Genomic DNA, 21,470 nt, shown 5'->3' on the forward strand with positions numbered 1-21,470 from the left:
TCTTCATCTTCATCTTCATCTTCATCTTCATCTTCATCTTCATCTTCTTCTTCATCTTCATCTTCATCTTCATCTTCATCTTCAGCTTCATCTTCATTTTCATCTTCATCTTTATATTCATCTTCATCTTCAGCTTCATCTTCATTTTCATCTTCATCTTCATCTTCATATTCATCTTCATCATCTTCATCTTCACTTGTATGTATGTATGTAGTATGTCCCGGAATCATAAATCGATGGCAATGCAATATGAAGATTAAATAATCTGCTAGGTGGCGCAAGAGTCGAGATATTTGGAAACCCGTACTTATGGTCCGATTTCCTTCATACAAAGAAAATTTTTTCTATATAGATTCACTATTAACATATTTTAAGTAATTTTATGCCGTTGAAAATTTTCCAGTATTCATATATGTATAATTAATAAGAATTTTCTAGATTTATTTTTAATCAAATAAATAGTTAGAATGTTTAGATTCTGGTATAAAAATTAACTAGATGAAAACCTGGTGTATTCAATTGCAAAAATTTGGTTTACTCGGTATTCGAAAAATCAATATTAAAAAAAAAAACGCCTAAATATATTCAAGATAACCGGCTGTAACTGGTTTGGAAAAGCTGAGTCAATCTCCCCACCAGTTATGTTAGTGTCTTTATATATGTACCGATGTATATAAATATGTTTGCATGTATGTATCTATATTAGAAAACAATTCCCATTTGAACCAGGACATTTGGCATTGCTTGTAGCCCCATCAAAACACTTCGACTCTTTTCGATCCCATTCGTGAGCTGTGGAACGCGTTGAAGTACAAAATTTTGTTGTGAAAAATTTTTTCTGAAGATTTCGGCGTTTGTATAAATTGGTATTTTAAAAAACTAACAGAGGAGGAAAAATACCCTTGTATTGATACTTTAAAAATGACAAGTAATTTTTAGCAAAAAAAAACCGACTTCAAAAAAATATACATATATATATATATATATATTTCTTGATCCAATGATCGGATCTAAACCATGGTATCGGTATGGGACCACCGGTTGACGTGGTCCAAAGTTATGCGGTAACATACATAAAAAATAAAATTAAAAAAAAAAAAAAATAAAGAAATATTCCGACGAACTGATAACCTCCTCCTTTTTTGGAAGTCGGTTAAAAATTCTCTTATATTCACACTTGTATATACATATGTACATACATACATATGTTTTTAGCTAACAAGTTATTCTTTTTAAATTGTTCCATTACAGCTGAAAATATTCATTTGGACGATTTGTACACACGATATCGCCAACGCCTACGCAAGTCACTTTTTAGATCCGGCCTACTGATATCACTAGTTGCATGTGTGGTCTCCATAATCGTTGGTGTAATTTACGAACAAGTAAGTTCCACACGCATGCCGTAGTGTTGATTCCTATTACCTATTTTACACTAAGTAGAGTGTTCCAAAATATCAATGGTCTGGCTTTTAACGCATATATTTCTATTTTATTTATTTTACGCGTATATACATAAGAAAATGCTTAAGCTGCAAAAGATACGCTCATGGGCCACTGCCTATTATAAACAGCTTATTTTAATTTTATCGACAACTAACTACATATTTCATAAGGGCACATGCAATTTGACGCTTAGTATCCCATACAAGCGTAGATACGTATGTATGTGTATGCGTCAAAGTGCGCGCGCTGAAAAAAGACGCAAGAAAGAAACTTCGGCGAACTTAGGTGGGTAGTTGAAGGCGTAGAAAGACACGCGATAAAAGTAGGCGCGCGTGGAGCGTAGTGAGCGAATATTCAAACAAATTTTCATGAAATTTAAAAAAAGATAAGATAATTGAAATGACGCCAACGCTCATACGGTAAACCTCGAACATCGTGTCTCCCTTCGCCATCAACTATGTTATCGGTGTAGAAATATAACATATCATTATTATACATTTCGGCCTATGGAGAGTGTCATATTTGCAAAAACAAAATTTCCCTTATATTATGGGACACCCTAATGGATGTAGGTACATACATATATATCGTTACCTTAATACAGAAAGACCCTAACTCATTTTTTGGGAAATTCAGCTTTGTACACAGGTCGGTAGATTACCCATGAAAGACCTTATAGATTTTGAAAACAAGTACTACGTCAATAAATTAGTTTCGGCATTTATTAAAATCCGGGATTTTGAAGGAATTCCCAACTTAAGAACTTTAGTTTTTATAAAGTTTTGTAAATACTCTGTAAAGACACAGATTTTAGATATGACCTTTCTCTATTAAGGCAACGATATGTATGTATCTGCGCAGCATGTTTTATGTACGTACATAAATATGTAAGTATGTATAGTACTTGTAGATAGACACAATGTGTCGCTGGTTTAACAATTACATACATTATTTCGCAATCACTATGCTCATTTATAGCTTTTTTTAGGGTTTGCTTCAAACGTGCCTCTTGGCGCTAGCTGCCATCATATCTGCGGGTATATTGACAGCACTGCAATTCCCGGCGGTGCTTAGCTCGCCAGTAGCCGCGTTGGCGTTTGCCATTGTAACCACTTTCTCGCTGGGGACGATAGCAGCAATTACGGGTGAAAAATTGGCGCCATTACCGTTATTTGCCGTTTTCTTAGTAAGTATTACATATAGAGACTAGATAGGAATTTAATTTCGCTGCTCTGTAGGCAATGCATTCTGTACTGTATGTAGCAGTTGTGCAGTTCAACAGAGCGTATACGTGATTTCAGTACGAGTTAGATTAGGAACGCAGCATGCGTGAATGCCTCTGTACATACATACATATTGTATGTACCAGGGATGTTGCGAATATTTGCATTCGCATTCGATATTCAAATGATACGAATGTTTTGCGAATGCGAATGTGTACATGGGCAAAGAGTCCACTCTAATATTGTTGAAATGGGTCTAAGTTTGTCTAACCAGGGTGCGGACAATAACCGACGTTTAGCTTCAGGCGCTAAACGGTTAAGTAGTATATCTAGCAACATTGATGGGCCTTCAACAAGTACTGCTAAAAGTCTTATAAACAATATAGAAATAATTTTAGATTCCTCCAGTGAAAGCGAACGCTCGGATGTAGAATGTGGAGACATTAAAAAATGTGGAATTAAAGCTCAGTAGAAGGTTTGTCTTAAAGAAAAACGAGCTCATCTCGGTGAAAATACTCTCGATTGGTGGACCACTAAACTAAAATACGACAAATTGACAGATCTTACACGCAAATATTTGAGCGCTCCACCCGCCAGCGTTCCAAGTGAGAAATAGAAATCGCCTCATGGGGGAAAAGGCAGAAAAAATACTTTTTTTAAATATAATATGCCCCCTTTGAACTTTGACTACTACATTAAAACACTATATAGGTTAAGCACTCGTTCAATGTTTTAATAATTTATAAAAATTTTAAGTAATAAAAACGACGACTAAGTTGATTATAGCGTTTTTAATGTTATTCCCATCATTCGCATTCGCATTCCGAAAATTCGCATTCGCAAATGTGAAAAATATGACATTCGAAACATCCCTGGTACATACATATATATCGTCACGTGAAATGCAAAAAGACGTAACAAGCAACTATACTTAGTTATGAAGTGCCATATTGAGGATAAAAAAGTGCCAAATAGAAAACTAAAAGTGCCATTTTTTTGATTCTTTCCATTTAGAATTAAAATTAGAATCACATTCCTAAAACCAATGCCAAAGTAAGATAAACCAGTTTTATACACTATAGAAACTATAAAATTTTAGTTGAGAAAACGAAGTACACACAAAGGATTTCACAAAAGCGTATGGAAATATTTCTATTTTTCAACAGTGCCATATTGGTACTTTATGCCAAATTGAAAAATTAAGTGCCATTTGAAGTAAAATAGGGCCAAAAATGGCATGGTTTGAGCCCAGTTGGTAGCCCTGGTAACAACAACGTAATTGAAATGGAAAATGTCCTGACTAATTTTTTTTATTTTTTTTTTCATAAAATGTTGTGAGAGTTATAATTCGATGAAATCCAACATATCAATCAAAAATTGAATTTTTTTATTAGTTACGACCTTTTGTATTTCAGCGACGATGTTTGTTACGTCTTTTTGCATTTCATTTGACGATATGTATGAATATGAGTAGGCCGTCGGATGTAATTGCTGTCACAACTGCTTTCTTCGCAGACTTTGAAGTTTACTAAGTTGGACTGATGCTGGTAGCCAGCATTTTCTTCGCCTACATACATATATAGCTTTGTATTAAGCGTATCGACGGTTTTTCATTTAAGTTTCGCAATAGATTTAAAATTAATGACGGAAGAATTTCAGTTCTTTAATATGTACTATAGACCTGTGTTTAAAAAATAATACGCACCGTACGAAGAAACCTAAATTTATTAGTTTACTATATAGTTATTACTTATATTTTCTTTTAACTACACACTTACATACATACGCTAGTAAAAAAAATTTTATGCGCAATACTTAAACTTCAACTAGTTAAATGAAAAACCAATACTAGATCTTTGATGCTTTTTCCCAATAATTGTATTCATTTACTCGATCAAAAGAATAGAAACAACTTTATGAATATGCATTAGTTTATAACAAGATAATTAAATTGTACCATTGTGTTGAAATTTTCGTAGAAAATATTTATATGTGCAAAGAAACAAATGTTAGGTTACCGATTATTTCTAAATATGTTTTAAAGATTATTTGTTGGTTTTGGATTGTACTTCAATTGCACAATTTCATTTGTTTTACGCTTTGTGGCATGTATTTTACCGAAATTTGTTTGTAGTAAAATTTGTATTATTTCCTCCTATTGGTGAAGTTTGGTTTACATATTTAAGTTTCAACACGTTATCATTCTGTTTTGAATAAGTAGAAATCTTGTGGGGAAGTAGATCTTACAAATCCCCATTTTGTTCCTTGAATAACGATTTTGTTGTTCGCACAGTGTGAATAACAACGTTTTACCGCTGGAATTTCCAAATATCTTCTGTCGAAATGAGCGAAAAATTTGCCAACTTAATGCGCAAAGAATATTTCTACTTCTTCATATTCATTTTTCCCATAGTGAAAAGATTTTATTTGTTTTCCAAAGCTATATGCTTTTTACTTTAAATCAGAGATCCCTTTCGCCAAGGACAGGTTTGCCATGGAAGTCGAATGACTCTCCAAGTTGTGGTGGGCATCTGGATCAACTATATTGGAGTTTCTCTCATCATTCAAAATAGCGTTTTTCAATTCTTCCTACAAAATTTGTAATTTTTGTAAAATGCTAAAAACGCATTCTTATGCCATAGAGTGGACTGTGCTGTTTAGCGATCTATATCTTCAACTTAAGTACCAAAACTGTGTATATTATTTATTGTGATCTTTTACTTGTGACAGAGATATTCAAATACATTTAAATTTTTTCGGTAAATCATGCTGTTGCTAGTAGCTAACTATTGGATATGTCATTTGCACCACTCTTTTGGGGCTTATGTAGGGCCACCAAGCTTATTATTTCTATAGTCGTCGGGATTTTTAAACGCACTTCTTATTAAGTATGTATATTCTTCTGCCCGATTACTTCAGCAGTTATTTAGCTAAACTTCATTCCTGTTATATGTCCGGGCTGTTCTTCAGATAGTTCGATGTCACTGGACATTATGGGCCATAATATAACTATGGAAAATAATAAAACGGTTTTTATTATGAAAATAGCTTCTATATGCTTAAGTTTTTACCACAAAATCATTGATGTAGTTTTCTGTTGAAAATTTTTGACACTAGAGCAGCAGGAACTGAATACTTAATTTTGCACATATAATTATTTACTATTGAATATTAACTATTGTTTGTGATGATGGTGATTAAAATTCTAAAGGAACATTAATTTAACATATGAAAATACTTATAAACTAATGGCTATTATAATCGCATACAGCAAAAAGTTTTACTCTTCTTTAATAGAGGTTAAATGAGGAAAAATATATAGCACATATAATACTGGGATATGTATATTTACCACTGTATCGTATTTATTTATTACGGAAATGAGTTATTTTTGTAGGGTATACACACAATGTTGCCGATATCCTGGCCAGTTTCCGTGGTATTAGCTTTTTTCATGACGACTGTTCACATTATCTACCGCATTGCGACCAGCGAGGAATATACACCCAGTTTGCCGTTGGTAAGTAGTAATACGAAACAATAGGGCTGTTCAGGATGTTGTGGAAATGGCCTTGGATTTGCAGTTGGAATTGCATTTGCAAATTGTATGCTTGCTGCCATGGCAACCGTGTGCATTTTATTGTTGTGAACAGATCCTGAACAGTCCTAATAATATGTATTTTAGTGAAATATCGGTTTTATATACATACGTATGTATACATATATGTATGTTCGGATGTGGGCTATAATAAATGTTCTAAAACCATCATACGACGAGCTAAGCTTTGCGCGTACTAATCCACGGTTTGCTCCAAAAAGTCCTTCTCATTTTTTTTTTTTAGTTTTGTGATGTGCTCCAATACTTAGTGTTTTATATTTCCACTTCAAGTTTTTTACTGTTGAGGATCGCCTGTAACTTTGCCTATTAACACTTTAAATCCGGCCTGTGTAGCTGTAAAGTAAACTTTGGTAAATAGTAATTGCTCTGACAATAGCCAATGCTAATAAAAACAAAGTCATTTCGGTGTTGTTGGATTGCAATCAATTGATTTACGAGTGCCGTTCTACTCTAGTTGGCATAGTGGCATAATAATGCAATATAGTGCGCAAAGGGGAGATGCAATGATTACAAAGTAGGGGTATTCTCCAAATCTTGCAAAGCCATTGCACGTAGCACGGATTGATGGATTGCATGGATTGCATAACTTGCAAACGTACAACAACAAAATACATGGGAAACAACATTCCCTATCGCTGCAAAATATGCAACGTCGAAACCCATGTATATATTTTGCAAAATAGCATAGCAAGATAAATGCAACCCTGTGCTAGTTGTTTTGTTGTTGGAATCGCTACATATTTCTCTCATTCCTATCATCTCGCTCACTTCATTTTTTTTTTGCTGTCTCTTATTATTGTATTTGAAACATAATTTCGCTGCTTGCTACCCATGCACGCTACCACTTTGCAATGGGTTGCTCTCGTACTCTTCGAAATTTGGAATAGTATGTTTGCATTTGGTGCAATCTGTGCATCGTGCAAAACTTCGAGAATACCCCTAGTATGTTTCACAGTTGTCGCACAATACCTTTTCGACCATGTACTCGTATCTACCAAGCGAACTACCAGCTGGCAGACTAAAACTCCTCGCATTGTTATGACAAGTTGCATACCTACTAAGGTGACGACTAGAAAACATACATACATGCTTACTCGAACAATAAAAGTGGGTGGCTTCGGTGTGAAATAATATTGAACGTTGAGAATGCATTTTTCTTCTCATGGCACACACACACAACTAAATAAACTGATGTTTGACCATTTTTCAATTTGTTTCGCCATTACTGTACGCACCCAACACTTTAAGATAGTTAGTTTGCACTTCACTTCACTTACCTCTTTCGATGCAGCTCTTCGGGGAAATTATCATGTTGGCCTCCGCATCTGTTTCTGGTCTTTACTATCGCATTATGTCAGATGCAGCACACAACCGCACTGTGGACGGTACGCGTACAGGAATCGAGCAACGCGTCAAGCTAGAGTGTGAACGAGAGCAACAAGAGCAGCTTTTGTTAAGCGTCATTCCCGCTTACATAGCGGCAGAGGTCAGTGAGTAAAATCCATAGCGACGCAATAATTGAAATTTTTCATAACGGCATGATTTTTGAATATTAACTTGCGGTTGAAATAATGCGTATTTTCATTATTTTTTTTTAATTTACTTTTATCTGTCGACGCAAGTTCAGGTGAAGCGTAGTATTATGCTCAAGATGGCTGATGCATGCCAACGCGCTGGTGGTCAGACTACTACATCTGCTACACGTTTTCACGAATTGCACGTGCAGCGCCATAACAATGTGTCAATTTTGTATGCGGACATTGTGAATTTCACCCCACTTTCTGAGCAACTTTCTGCTAGTGATTTGGTGAAGACGCTGAACGACCTCTTCGGACGTTTTGATCAGATTGCAGGGGTAAGTAAGTTAACACAAAACCGAGTAAGGAAAAATTAAAAAAACAGACTTGTTTTACTGATATTCAATCGATCGTTTCGAACCAAAGAAGTATTAATTTCCAAGTTAAATAATAACGATTTTTTTTCATTCTTTGTGAAACGGCTGTAGCCCTATTCAGATAAAAATAAAATCCCTTTAAAATACCAAACTACTTCTATTTATGCAAAGCGTTGATTATTTTGTCTTAATGTTTAAAAATGTTTGTAAAGAGTAGTCTGGTTGTTATGGTCTCGTGAGTTCATGTACATACCTTGAATTCAGTATATGTATACGTACATTAGGGTGGTCCTTAAAAAAAATTTGGTCCCGATTGGAGACGGTTAAGGCGTGTCGAAAAGGCGGCAAAGTTCAGATTCCTCTATAGAGACTCAAAATATTAAAATTAATTTTTTTGTCTTGTAAAATCCAAAATTAATACCACCATAGTCGAACATATCACATATAAATTTTGATCCCGATTGCAGTCGGTTAAGACGTTTTCATAGGGTAATCTGAAGTTTGACCCCTGTGCGACACGCCTTAACCGACTCCAATTGGCAGCAAAATTTATAACCCCTATTCTGCAATGTAGAAATGGTATGATGCAATCCTTATCGTATCTTCGAACTTAAAAAATTCGTAACAATGGTATGCCTAAAAACGAACGAGTAAGAAATGGACAGCTTTTTTTGCGTAATTTTGTACAAAAACACTTCTGTGTCGAAAGCGAGATAAAAATTAAGCAGAAAGATATAAATCGATGTGTGTTTGCAGCAAATATTAGTGGTGTTCTTTTAGACAGATAAAATTGCCCTTATCGAGAAACTTGGGTACGGTTTACTTATTTGTACAATGATTTTGGGTTGTTGTATCCAAACGCATCACCCGAATCTAAAAACTTTAACATACTCGTGTAGTCAATGGATTAAACTTTAATTTAAAATAAAGGCTCCGACTTTCCGAGCCCTCCGGAGTTATGTGCACAATAAATGTTGTATACCTTTCTTATTAGAAGAAGGGCTTCCGCCCTCTCAATTTTTGTTTTTTTTTTTTTCGTAACGTAGCTACGAATTACGAATTAAGGGTGTATATGTGATATCTTCGACTATACATAGTGGCATCGGCGTAGGGATTGAGGCTTAGGAAATCTGATGTAAAAATTGGCTTCCTTCATTTAAGGACCCCCCTAATGTACACATTTATGTATGTGGATGTTTGTAAATTGAAATGGGAACTTTTTTGTCATTGGGTGCGCCAGAGCTGATAACATCCTTTTATGCGGCATTACGTTGTTTATTCACAGGAAAACCAGTGCTTGCGCATTAAAATTCTTGGTGACTGCTACTACTGTGTGTCCGGACTGCCCATATCAAGGCCGCAACACGCTGCCAATTGTGTAAACATGGGCCTACAGATGATTGATGCCATAAGGTTAGTGTATGCATGCATGTATGTACATACATATCGTCGTTTAAAGTACAAAACCGCGTATCAACAAAATGCAAAATCGCGTATGTGAGGTTGCATAAATTATTTTTTAGATAGTAAAAGTACTCACATTTCAAAATGGTTCTCTTTTTTATAAAGCAATCACATTTTTGGCTGGTATATTTCAGGACGAATGGATAAGGATTGAGCCAAGAGCTTGTGTGAGCAAATCCAATATTTGGCAACAAATGTCAGTTACGCGGTTTTGCAGAATGACGATAAGCGGTTTTGTACTTTAAACGACGATATGTGTGCTTGTGTACCTCTTCTCTGATGGTTGTGTGTGAATGTTTTCACATCAAAATTCATTCGCACCGATATTAAAATTTACAACCCATACCTACAGCCAGTGGTCTAAAACTATCGATGGCACTATGGATATTATCGATGGTTTTTTACTATCGTACCACCATCGATAGTTTTCAATACAATCGATAGTTTTTGATAGTTTTGGTTTTTCTAACATTATTGTTTTATTGCTTATTGTCAATTTGCATATGCGTTTGACACAACCTGGCAGCACCTTTCATTAAAAAAAATATCTTTTACCAGCATTTTCAGCGGGTGCTTTGATAAGTGAAACAAAAAAAATAGATTCGTAATAAGAACTAAAGAATGATAAAATATCTGCCATTGAATAGAATAAATAGCCCTGAAAAAATCGAATTTTTTTAATTAGCAACAAGTGCTTCTGATTCGTATGAAGTTTTGCTTTGTTTTAAACACTTAAAATATTTTATTAAAAGCTTCGCAAAATTCTTGAAGAAAATTGCTATGAGAAGTTTCTTCTTCCTATAAAATTTCTAAAAATGGACTTAGCAACTTTTGACTTTAGGCAAGCGATTTACTGATTTTGTAAGAAATATTTCTTACAAATATGCCGAAAGCAATACAAAGCCAAATTGTAAGTTTAGAAGACTATCGAAAACTATCGATAGTTATCGATGGTTTCTAAAGAACTTTCGCATACTATCGACAGTGTCGACTATCGATAGTTTCAGACCACTACCTACAGCGCTCATTTTCGGCGATTGAAAATTGTGTTCAAACTGCTTGTTGTGTGTGCTCTCGTGGCTTTTCAGCATAGGCTTACTTTGGCAAAATGATTTTGTTGCCACATTGTAGCCTATCTGCAATTTTAACGAAATAGAGAAGCTGCTTAAAAATCATAATTACAAATATAGAAATAGTTGTTATATGTACATATGTTACCGGCCAAACCCGATCTTAAGACAAACTAGTTTTTCCTAGGTTGAACTAGTTCTACCTAGATCCAATACATCCGTCCAATGCGGAAACAAGTTGGACGCAACAATTTTGTGGACTGCGTACCTGGAATCGGACTGATGAGGGTAATTTTTTTGAAGTGCGGCCAAAGGCCGACTACGCGGAAAGGCGCTCTGCGCAAAAATACTGTGGCCCCTGATCTAGTTTAGCCTAGGCAAAACTAGTTTGTTCTAAGGCCGGGTTTGGCCGGTAACATATATAACCATAGTGTACCGCATCTAGTTTTCTCGTTTAATCGTCGAACGTATTGTCTTATAAAGCTTCAAATATTTGATAAGCCATTAAGCTATTTTGGTTTTATGGCCCCATATGTATGTACCTATAAACAATTTTATTTGTACGAATACTTATATCGCTCGTTTGCTGGAAGAACGTCGTAATCTTTTATTGCAATTTCCTCTTTGCTAATCAACCAGCTATGTCATAATAAAAAAGCAAATTAAAATTTTATTATAGTCTCAATTAAAATTTTGCAATTGTATTTAAAATATTCTTTAAGTTATTATTTTTGTTCAAGAGGAAGCCCCCTGACTAAAAACATTAAAGTCGGGCGATATGTACAATACCTGTTCATATAAAAACTATTGATTTTGTGACCAAATTTAAATATCTATGTTGCAAGGAAGAAGATAAAGCCAAAAACATAAAAATATATCGATATTAGTTAAAGAAATACATATATATATATATGTATTTGTATAAAACAAATTTTGAAGAGAGTATTTTTGTTCTCTTAATTTAAAAATAATAAAATTTTTTATTAATATTTCTTAAATATCAAATACTACGTGCACATGCATCAATAATTAAAGGTTTGCTCATTATTAACATTCGAGTTTTGACACTCCCTTAACTCCCGTACAAAAGCTTTGCACACACACACGAACCCACTCACAGTGCCTTGCTAAGGGAGCCGATTTTGTCAAGAGGAAGCGAGAAAACTGTTTTCTGAGCAAACCTTTTATTATTGAACCATGCCAAGGCATATTCAACCATATATGTAATACTTCTATATTGGCAGTAAGCTACCCTCCAGTACTGCTGGAGTCAATCGCTACTTTTGAACCGCTACTTGCAGTGTATTTCATCGCTTACTTTTACAAGGCAATGTCCTAGGCGGTAGTCACCATCGGCTCTCTCTGCACTGCCGGGGGTTACTAAAGTAGTTACTTGCGTGATTTTTGGGCGCCCTCTGTCGTAGTTTTTTGCTATCCTGCTTACGACTGGTTCGACTCTGCACTACCATGTGCACTACCACGGGTTAATAGAGTAGCTACTTCCGTAGAAGTGAGTGCAGTAGCGGTTCAGAAGTAGCGATTGACTTTGATAGGATTGCCACCCGCTTAAAATTTTTTGGACTTAAATATATACTCACTAAAATATTACAACGCATTGAGAGAATGAAAGTTTAGTGCCTTAATAAATTAAATTAAATGCACTCTTAACCAGAAGTAATAATTTTGAAGAGGGTTGCCAACTAAGTTGCATAAAACGAACGGCGAAAAAGGTTGCTGTGGACAAATCAGTTTTGAGAGCCGAAATATGAACCGATTTCAAGTTTCTTTTTCTTTTTTAATAAAAGATAATTAAGTTTCGCGTCGATCTATCCGTAATTGTTTTTTAAAGAAGCTCTGGTTGTTTATTTATTTATGTTGAAAAATGAAAGAAAAAAAGTTCACGTTTGAATGCTTCCACTTTTTTGGAAAAGACTTGAAATTAATTTCAAATGTCGGCAATTCCTTACAAAAATATTCATTAACATTTTTTCATAGGATACATTTAATTAAAAAATGTATTTAATTCGTTGTCTATACTCATATATATTTTGAAAATAGATGGATAGATCAACGCGAACTTTAATTATTTTTTATTTAAAAAAAAAGAAACTTCAAATCGGTTCATATTTGGGCTCTCAAAATTGATTTGTCCACAGCAACCTTTTTTGCCCCAATGTGCGCCCCATAGCTCGAGAACGGATTGTCCGATTTGAGTAGACGCTTCTCAGTTGTGTTTGTCTTTGCCCAAGGAAAAATGTTACGGAGAGTAAATCCCGATAGGTGGCGCTGGGATCGACTTATTACTGAAATTCGTATTTATAGTCCGATTTCGGACATATATATATATATTGGTAAGAGGAAGGAAAACATCTCCAGTTATCTACACTAATATATATTTTGAAAGCCGTTTTTTTTCTGTTCGCAAAGCTCGAGAACGGCTGCACCCATTTGTTTCTTTTTTTTTTATTTCGCACACCTACTGCAGAATCGCCAAGGATGGTTATAGGCTAAAAAAAACTCGAACATGGTATAGAGATATATGAAGGCAATGGCATACTCATGGAGATATGTGGGACTATTTGAAAATGGGACGTTGTGTGTGTTTGGGGGGGCCTGTGGATATTTTTAGTTCACAATTTGATCCGCCAGGTGGAGCTGAAGTCGAGTCATTACAAAAAATTGTATGCATGATCCGATTTCGTTTATATTCGAAACATGTATTGATATCGTAAAGGAAAATATTGGCTGCGTTTCTTTATACATTCCGGATAATCCCATTTCACAGCCGGAATAAACAGAATGCTTTTGAGATATACGTCAACATATCATCAGGAACGTTCTTAAGAATAAATAAACAAAAAAGTCTATTCCAAACGTTCAGAATGAATAAAGAAATTCAGCCATTGCCATGAAAAAATGTACCCGCCAAGTGGCTCAGGAGTCGAGTTATTACTAAAAATTCGTATTTATGATGCGATTTGGCTCATATTCGGGATATGTATTGGTAATGGTAAGGGCAATACTTTCACAAAAATGAGCCGCCAGGTGGCGCTGGGGTCGAGTTATTACTGAAAAACGTTTGTGGATATGATTTTCCAATATTACTCGGCGTTAAAGCTTCATTCGGAGACACCAGGATTGAGTTGCCCAGGAGTCAATCTTAATTGACCTCCGTTAAATCAACCACCAGAACTATTGCGCTCCTTGATAAGGCATTTAAGATATTTAGTCTGAAATAAGTCTATGTATAAATATTGGATTTCTGTGGAACATTTTGAAATTGCCACGAGGAGATTATTCACCATCGAACCGGATCATCATTGCCGCCAGGGAGTGAAGAGGAAAAAATTATTCAAATTTATTTCGCTATACGATTAATCGCGATGTGAAGCGCCAGATCATTGGGCGGAAATTCCAAGAACTTCTTCGCGGGCATTACACTTTCGTTGGGTTATTCAAAACTGTCTGGGAAGTATGCCTACCGACCACCAAACCATAATATTAGCATATACATCGTGACAGTGAATTGTTGGTGAAAATCTTGGACCAACATTTTTCAATAAAAAAATTTATTTAAGCGGAACGAAGTTAGCCGGGTCTGCTAGTAATATTTAATTGCTGGTATCAAACAGAAATCCCTTTGAGCAAGGAAATAACAATACCCAATTGCGGATAAGTGTACACTTCCGCTCAACTATAGTCCGTTATGTACTTACATATGTACATATTTATGTATATACATATATACATATGTACAGATAATTTCTGTTTCGCGCGCTGGCTAGCTTTGAGTGCTGTTGTTTTTGATGTACAACAGATTTAATTCATAACCAAAAGTAAACATGTGCATACATACATACATACATATAAATATATTTCATATATTGCCCCAGTGCGACCTTCATTTATTAACCACTTTTATTACCCCTACAGACATGTGCGCGAGGCAACCGGAATTAATGTTGACATGCGTATAGGCATTCATACTGGTAATGTCCTTTGCGGTGTCCTTGGCTTACGTAAGTGGCAATTTGATGTTTGGAGTGATGATGTTACGTTGGCGAACCATATGGAAAGTGGTGGTGTAGCAGGGTAAGTTAAATCATAGACGACTATACGGAACACGCAATACTATTATGGCTTATTCATATGTACACATATAATGTCCTGTAAGCTCGTTTTCTAATGTATTTGTTAACTAATGACCACTTTCAAAATCGTCGCAAAAAAACATTGGCAATTCATTATTCGAAATACATCCAACTAAAATTACCAAATCTTATAATATGCATTCATGCTTACATACATACATATGCACAACCATACATACAATTATGTGCACTAAAAATGTATGTATTTATGTACACATATAGATATTTTCCTCTTAAATTACCTAGCCAGCAAAATCATCGTAAACGAGCTCGTAACTAGATTTTTCTTGAAGAAAACCCGGATAAAAAGTCGCTTGTGATAGCCGCCTACGATTTGTTATCGAGTACTTTTTCGATTGAAATTGTGGATCGCCTACGAACAGTCGTAAACGGATCGGAAAAGCAGTCATATGCGCATATACATATGTAAATTTTCCTACAAAATGAAAACTTTTTCTTGTGCTGACAAATTACACTGAGAAAAGAGTTTAGTTACGTCAACTAAATATGTTTTTATCAACACATGATTTGGTTATAGTTACATTATTTGTTTATAGTTACCAAATCATGTGTTGAGAGGAATTTATTTCGCTGACTTTTTTCTGAGTGTACTACAAACCTCTTTCTATTAAATTTTTTATTTAATCGTTTATGAGCTTTTCTCGAACTTTTTGCCGAGATTCCCTCGTAAAATATCGAGCCCTAAGCACCGAAAAAATAGTAAGCGACATATTTTTCAAAAAATTTTCTTTTTCATGCAGAAATGCCCGTACAGCATCTAGATGCAATTCTGCATCAAAAAGAAAATTTTGAAAAAATGTCGCTTACGTTTTTCTGGCAGTTAGGGCTCGATATAATGTTCGTAAAATGTACGTTTTCATGCTGGCTGGGTAGAAAAAGAAAATGTCCATACACATATGTATGTATGTATGCATTATAACACATTTATTACCCTAAATCTCCTAACCGGAAGATACAACTGTTTTTTGACGGCCAGTATTAGCGGTGTTGGTCAAGCTTTTGCTGAAAAGTAAATGTGTAGCAATAACTTTGAATTAATACACTTTTGAAGTACGTGTCATTTTGAGCTATTGAGCTGTGCATCATGTACATACATAATACATATGTATGTATGCAAGTAATTTGTGAATGTGTTATTATAGCTTAAAGGCCACCGAAGCGTATGAGCAACATTTTACTGATTGTGATTGCTCTTTACGCATACTTAAATAATGTGATATGCACGTTACTTGGTCTGGAAACATTTATATACAGTTATCAAGTATTGTTGGTTTTGACGTAATTTTTTTGTTACAGCCGAGTTCACATCACTAAGCAAACTCTACAATTCCTTGGTGACAAATTCGTGGTTGAAGAGGGAAATGGCGCTAGTCGGGACAGTTATTTGGCGGATCATAAAATCGAAACATATCTCATCGTACCCCCAAAGGTATGTACTATATATAGTGTTGCACTAGCAGTGTTCGATTTCAAAGCCATTTCCGATTAAAACGTCGTACATGTTAATTGCCGATAAGCTAGGTTCACATACATATACATACATATGTATGTAGGGCCCAACTTCCATAGAACAAGTCAGGCAATGACTCTCTTTTTGTTTTGACCTTTTCGAATTTGCCTTTATAAGTTTTGAATAAGTGTTGGTGTTGGTTGATTTTTCCGACAGGGTGGTAAGATGATTTATTTTGGAACGAGAATTTCCGTCTGCAAACCAAACTTGACAAGGGATGACGGAAATTCGTTCCAAAATAAATCATTTGGAATAAGTGTTTAAAATGTCTGGAGCTATCAGCTTCCCTTCCTAGGCAAATTTTTAAAAAATATTTTCGATATAAAATCTTGAAACAAAATGTCGGAATCAGCAATAACAATGTTATAATAGCCGTCATCGATTCGCCACTTCGCTGCTTGCTATGTTTGAGTTCCGGTCAGTGATGCCAGATTGTGGGTAATTTCCCTATTTGAGGGATATTTTGCATAAAAAATTATTAAAAGGGAAAAAAGGGACATTTTATATAAATAAGGGATTTTCTTTTGACGCAGTTATTGTTGCATAATTGATCAAAATTCAAGAATATTCGACATTCTTACGTAATTAATCGTTCTGAAGATGTGATGTGGAGTGAAATGGTATATAATTATTAAAAAGTATAAGGACAATTTCGAAAATTTTCTTACGTTAACCAATTCAAGCGCTGAGTAAGAAAGAATCTTTTCAGTTGTAACTGGTGTTTCATGTAAAAAGCGGAACAAATTATCTGATGAAATGTTAAATAGCACATGAATGTGCTTCAATTTTAAAGTCACCAAAAAATTCTTTTAGGCCCTTAGTGAGTGAGCAAAAAAATGAAAGTGAAAAAATGAATGAGTGAAAAAAATGCCGAAAAAGGGGTTTTTTCTTAACAGCGGTCGGCCCTCGGCAGGCAATGGCAAACCTCCGAGTGTATTCCTGCCATGAAAAACAGCTTCTTATAAAAATACACTCGCCATTCGGAGTCGGCGTAAAACTGTAGGTCCCTCCCCTTTGTGTGACAACATCAAGGGGACCGCTACAAATTGGAGGAAAAGCACATATGTGTAAGCGCCAAACTATTATTATTATTTTATATGAATTTTACTTCTTTACTACTGAAACATGTATATGTTTAAATTCGTTGGGAATTTTGTGGGATAAATTTTCAAGATGTGGGTAATTGAGGGATTTTTTCCCCATTTCCGTGGGATATTTAACAGAGAATGTCTGGCATCACTGGTTCCGGTCGCTTAACGAACAATTTTGCATGTGAAAGCATCAACAAAGTTAGCTAGCAAAGTTGGACAATAGCGAGTTTGGGTGTACCTCATTGAGTTCGTTCGTTTCGCCACTCGCTAACTGTTGGCGAATCGATGACGGCTAATGAATAGAAGCAATAACTTCGTTAATTAAAACAAATGATTTTCTTAAATATGTAGTGCTTATCAAAACTATGAAACTCACAAATTGGACAAGATTTGGCTATTTATTCTATTAATTTCTAATTTTTATTCTTTGACGAAAACTGTATAAATCCAAGATTAAATCTTTGCGCAACATTAAAAAAAATCAGCAAACTTTCATACAAATTTCTAGCTTTTTATTTAAATTTTTGTGAAATTTTTTGAGTATGCAGTACCTCATTCAATATTGTATTATAAAGTGCAAGTTTAAAGTAGCTGGGAGTTACCGTTGATTTTTGGCAATCTTTTTTTACGATGTCTGTCATTTTCTTCCATATGAAGTATGTTCGACGATTTTTTATATGGAGAAAATTTTTGACACCTTCAACAAAAAAAAAGCAATCCCTTTTTTCCATGAATAATAAATTAAGAGTGCTTTTTGTTATGAATTTTACCTATATACATGGTGTAATAATAACAAGGTGTTGTCAGTAACTTAACCTCACTTTTTCGGCAGGTCTATTCCGGTTACGCATTTTAAAGTAATATGAAAGGTACTAATTATTTACTACTTTTAATCCGTTTGTGCATACTATTTCAAATTAAATGTAGAAAAATATATCATTACAGGCTCATAAGCCTGAATATATGTTTGTATCGTCAGCTCCACACAGCTTGGACATATATTGTAAGTTATAAAAAAGTAAAGGCCGTAAAATAAAGCAATTTCCTATAAGACTGTTAATGATTTTTTAAATAGATTAAAACACATAAATATCCATAATATAAGCGAAATCGTAATTTAACCGCTATATTCTAGTGTATCCATTTGGCTCGATATTATGACAATGCAGCAAAAGATATTCAATATAAAAAAATCGCCTTTCCATACGATTTTTGTGTACATGTTTTTCCATTTATAACCACGATATCTTTTATATTTTATATTTTAAGGACAAAAATTGTACAAATCCAGCAATTTTAAATATTAATATCGTTCTGAAAACACCAAGTTCTTTAAAAATCGCGGTACTACTAAATGGAGATTTTAGATACTATTTCCCAACGAATAGTAGTATAAAAATTAAGATCGGCAGCACTGAAAATAAGCATGCCGATGTTGCCAAAATTACAATAAACACGTCGCTACTGACAACACCTTGTTATTATTCCACCATGGGTCATGGTACATATATGTGCATACATATTTCTGTTAATGGATTTGTAAAAGTGTAAAACAGTCAAAAAGTACAGTTTTTGTATAGATTTCGTATTGAAGCAACAACTTCATTTCTCAACACTGATACGAAATGGAAGCACACTTGTCAAATTAGAAAATAGGATTTGTTCGGCGTGCAATCGCACGACAGCCTGGGCTTGTGTTGTGGATTGTGTTCAGTTCATATGGTTTACACGTATCTTATTTTGACAGGCTGCATGCCGCACACCACAAGCCCTTTATGTGTTTACAGCTTTATGGTCTGATTATGCATACTTCGCATAAATTTCAAACTGTCAGTTGAAGATCTTTTGAATGCATTTTGTATGTATTCCATTACCCAGAAATTAGCAGAACTTGTAAAAAATTAGCGATCTGTTGAGTTTAGATTTTGCCTCACGTTTTCTTAAGTGACATTACAATTGCAGTGGTACCAATAGCAATATTTTTACAGAGATGCATGAAAAGCATATTAGGGGAGTTCACGTACGGTAAGCGTGGAATTTTCAATATTTTCGAAAGCTTATATTTTGAAAAGTTTTTAACCAATTTTCAAAGTATGGATATGATTGAAAAAGTCGTTTGATGTAATATTGAAATAAAAATTATTTTATTAAAAATTTTTTTTCTTAAAAAAGTACGTATATAACTTTATTAAAATATATGCACAAGATAAGAAAGATCATATAAACACCTTTAAATATATGAATTATAATAAAAAAATCTTTGGTAATATCACTACAAAATATTAAAATATGATAAGTTAAAACAGAAAAAGCTCGGCAGGCGAACATTTGGAAGGAAATATCGTGTCATATCAATACAGTTGCTTTATTTTGCTGTTGGCAGTTGTCCTTAAACCTATCTATATAATATTATATATCAAATGAAAGGTATTTTTATACTCTTTCTGGTAAATATAGCGTTTAATATATGTAATTAATTACGTATTTTGACAGATATTGTATTGAAAATTATGTCAAACTGCAAAAAACTTTCGTGTAGACTTAATTTGGACTACAAATATACCCCATTAAAACCTCTTAAATGAATTTTCTGTAAACAAATCTATTTACCTAAAAAAACCAAAAAACAGCTGTTTTTGTTCACACCGTGAATAACCCTATTGCTTCGATGTATAAGGTTGGTAGTACTGATAAATTTGGTTTCATGCGAAGCATAATCAGCCTTAAGTTTTATAAACTTGTGTTACGTTTAAAAAGTTGTGCGAAGTTATGCGAAGTATGCATAATCAGGCCTTTACTCTGAACATTGGAAAACAAAGGTTGGTTATCAGTTCGATATGCATATTGGATATCGAAGGTACTTTTCGAATGTTCGCCAAAATGTTTATAGGGTTGATATTGAAAATGGAAATGTGTGTGTGAGTTTGTGAGTAAATTTAAAAATTAAATTGCTTGGCGTCGTCAAGAATTTTAAAAGTTTCTTGCAGCGGTTTTACTTTACAATATTTTTATCATGGGAAAATCTATAAGAATTTTCCATGCCATATGGTGAAAATATGTCCGCATCTTAAGGTAGTAGCAATAATTTTAAGTTTGTATAAGTATTTTCCCCGTAACCACACTTCATAACCAGTTTTTATTTGATCCAAAACGACATTTTCATTTCCCAATGCCAGGCGCTCATACATGTGTAATAAGTTTTCCATTTCAACGCGCAAAATTGTTTGTATAAACTTTCAAATATCCAAAATTTTACTTTGTGAGTTTCGAAGGCTTCTATAAACGAATTAAAAAGTTCGAAAAAACAAACTTGTGTGTGTATGCGTGTAGAAAACTTGCTACTTCATATCGACGCTTCCAAACCATACCATGCTCAGTCACCTTAGGCTTAGTCAGACTTCGCATGGTATGGTTAAGAGTCGTCGATTTTTTGAACGCCTGGTATTGGGAAATGAAAATATCGTTTTGTACAAATAAAAAAATTGGTTCGCTGTATAAAATTGAACGCAAATTTTCTTTAAAAAATGCAGTTGGCTTTAAAAATCATGGACTTAATAATGAAAGCTACTACGGTACTTTTGGTCATGGTGAGTGCTTTACCAAATTATTGTTATCATTAATACTTGCAAACATTGCGTAAACAGGCAGACCCATCCGGTGGGTCAAGCATGCCCCGAACACCCTTGATGTGTATGTGCACAGCTGTGCTTAAGTTGTTGGATAGAGCGTATGAGTAACCCCGCTAAGTTTGAGTCACAAAATATAGTACGTACATGTACATACAAATGTACATATGTAAGTATGTATAAAGTATGTAATTTTCTAACTTTTTGCATATTTTGGAGCGTCTGGCAGAAGTTACTGCCGGCTAGAAGTGTCTGGCAGTACTTAATATTGCTTTGAAAATATTAGTATTTAATATTCTTTAAAATACATATACATATGTATGTACATCCATATGTACGAAAAAGTTTAAATAAG

General features: G+C 34.4%; 1 protein-coding gene across 8 annotated transcripts in view; it reads left to right on the forward strand.

Annotated features, from left to right (window-relative positions):
* The window catches only part of LOC118739687 (adenylate cyclase type 2), a 61,685-nt gene that overhangs the window by 23,906 nt on the left and 16,309 nt on the right, over positions 1-21,470 (forward strand). For 6 of the 8 annotated variants that reach the window (XM_036471169.1, XM_036471170.1, XM_036471167.1 and 3 more), the window contains exons 3-10: positions 1,252-1,385; positions 2,435-2,632; positions 6,067-6,189; positions 7,580-7,774; positions 7,916-8,143; positions 9,468-9,595; positions 14,650-14,808; positions 16,185-16,317. In XM_036471169.1, the coding sequence (XP_036327062.1) occupies positions 1,252-1,385; positions 2,435-2,632; positions 6,067-6,189; positions 7,580-7,774; positions 7,916-8,143; positions 9,468-9,595; positions 14,650-14,808; positions 16,185-16,317 (1,298 nt within the window). The remainder of the gene's footprint in view (positions 1-1,251; positions 1,386-2,434; positions 2,633-6,066; positions 6,190-7,579; positions 7,775-7,915; positions 8,144-9,467; positions 9,596-14,649; positions 14,809-16,184; positions 16,318-21,470) is intronic. The other 2 variants (XM_036471168.1, XM_036471166.1) reach the window with 2 other exon arrangements.

This window comes from Rhagoletis pomonella, unplaced genomic scaffold (assembly GCF_013731165.1).
Source record: "Rhagoletis pomonella isolate Grant_MI unplaced genomic scaffold, Rhpom_1.0 Rhpom_scaffold_00005, whole genome shotgun sequence".
In the NCBI taxonomy this organism is placed as follows: Eukaryota; Metazoa; Arthropoda; class Insecta; order Diptera; family Tephritidae; genus Rhagoletis; species Rhagoletis pomonella.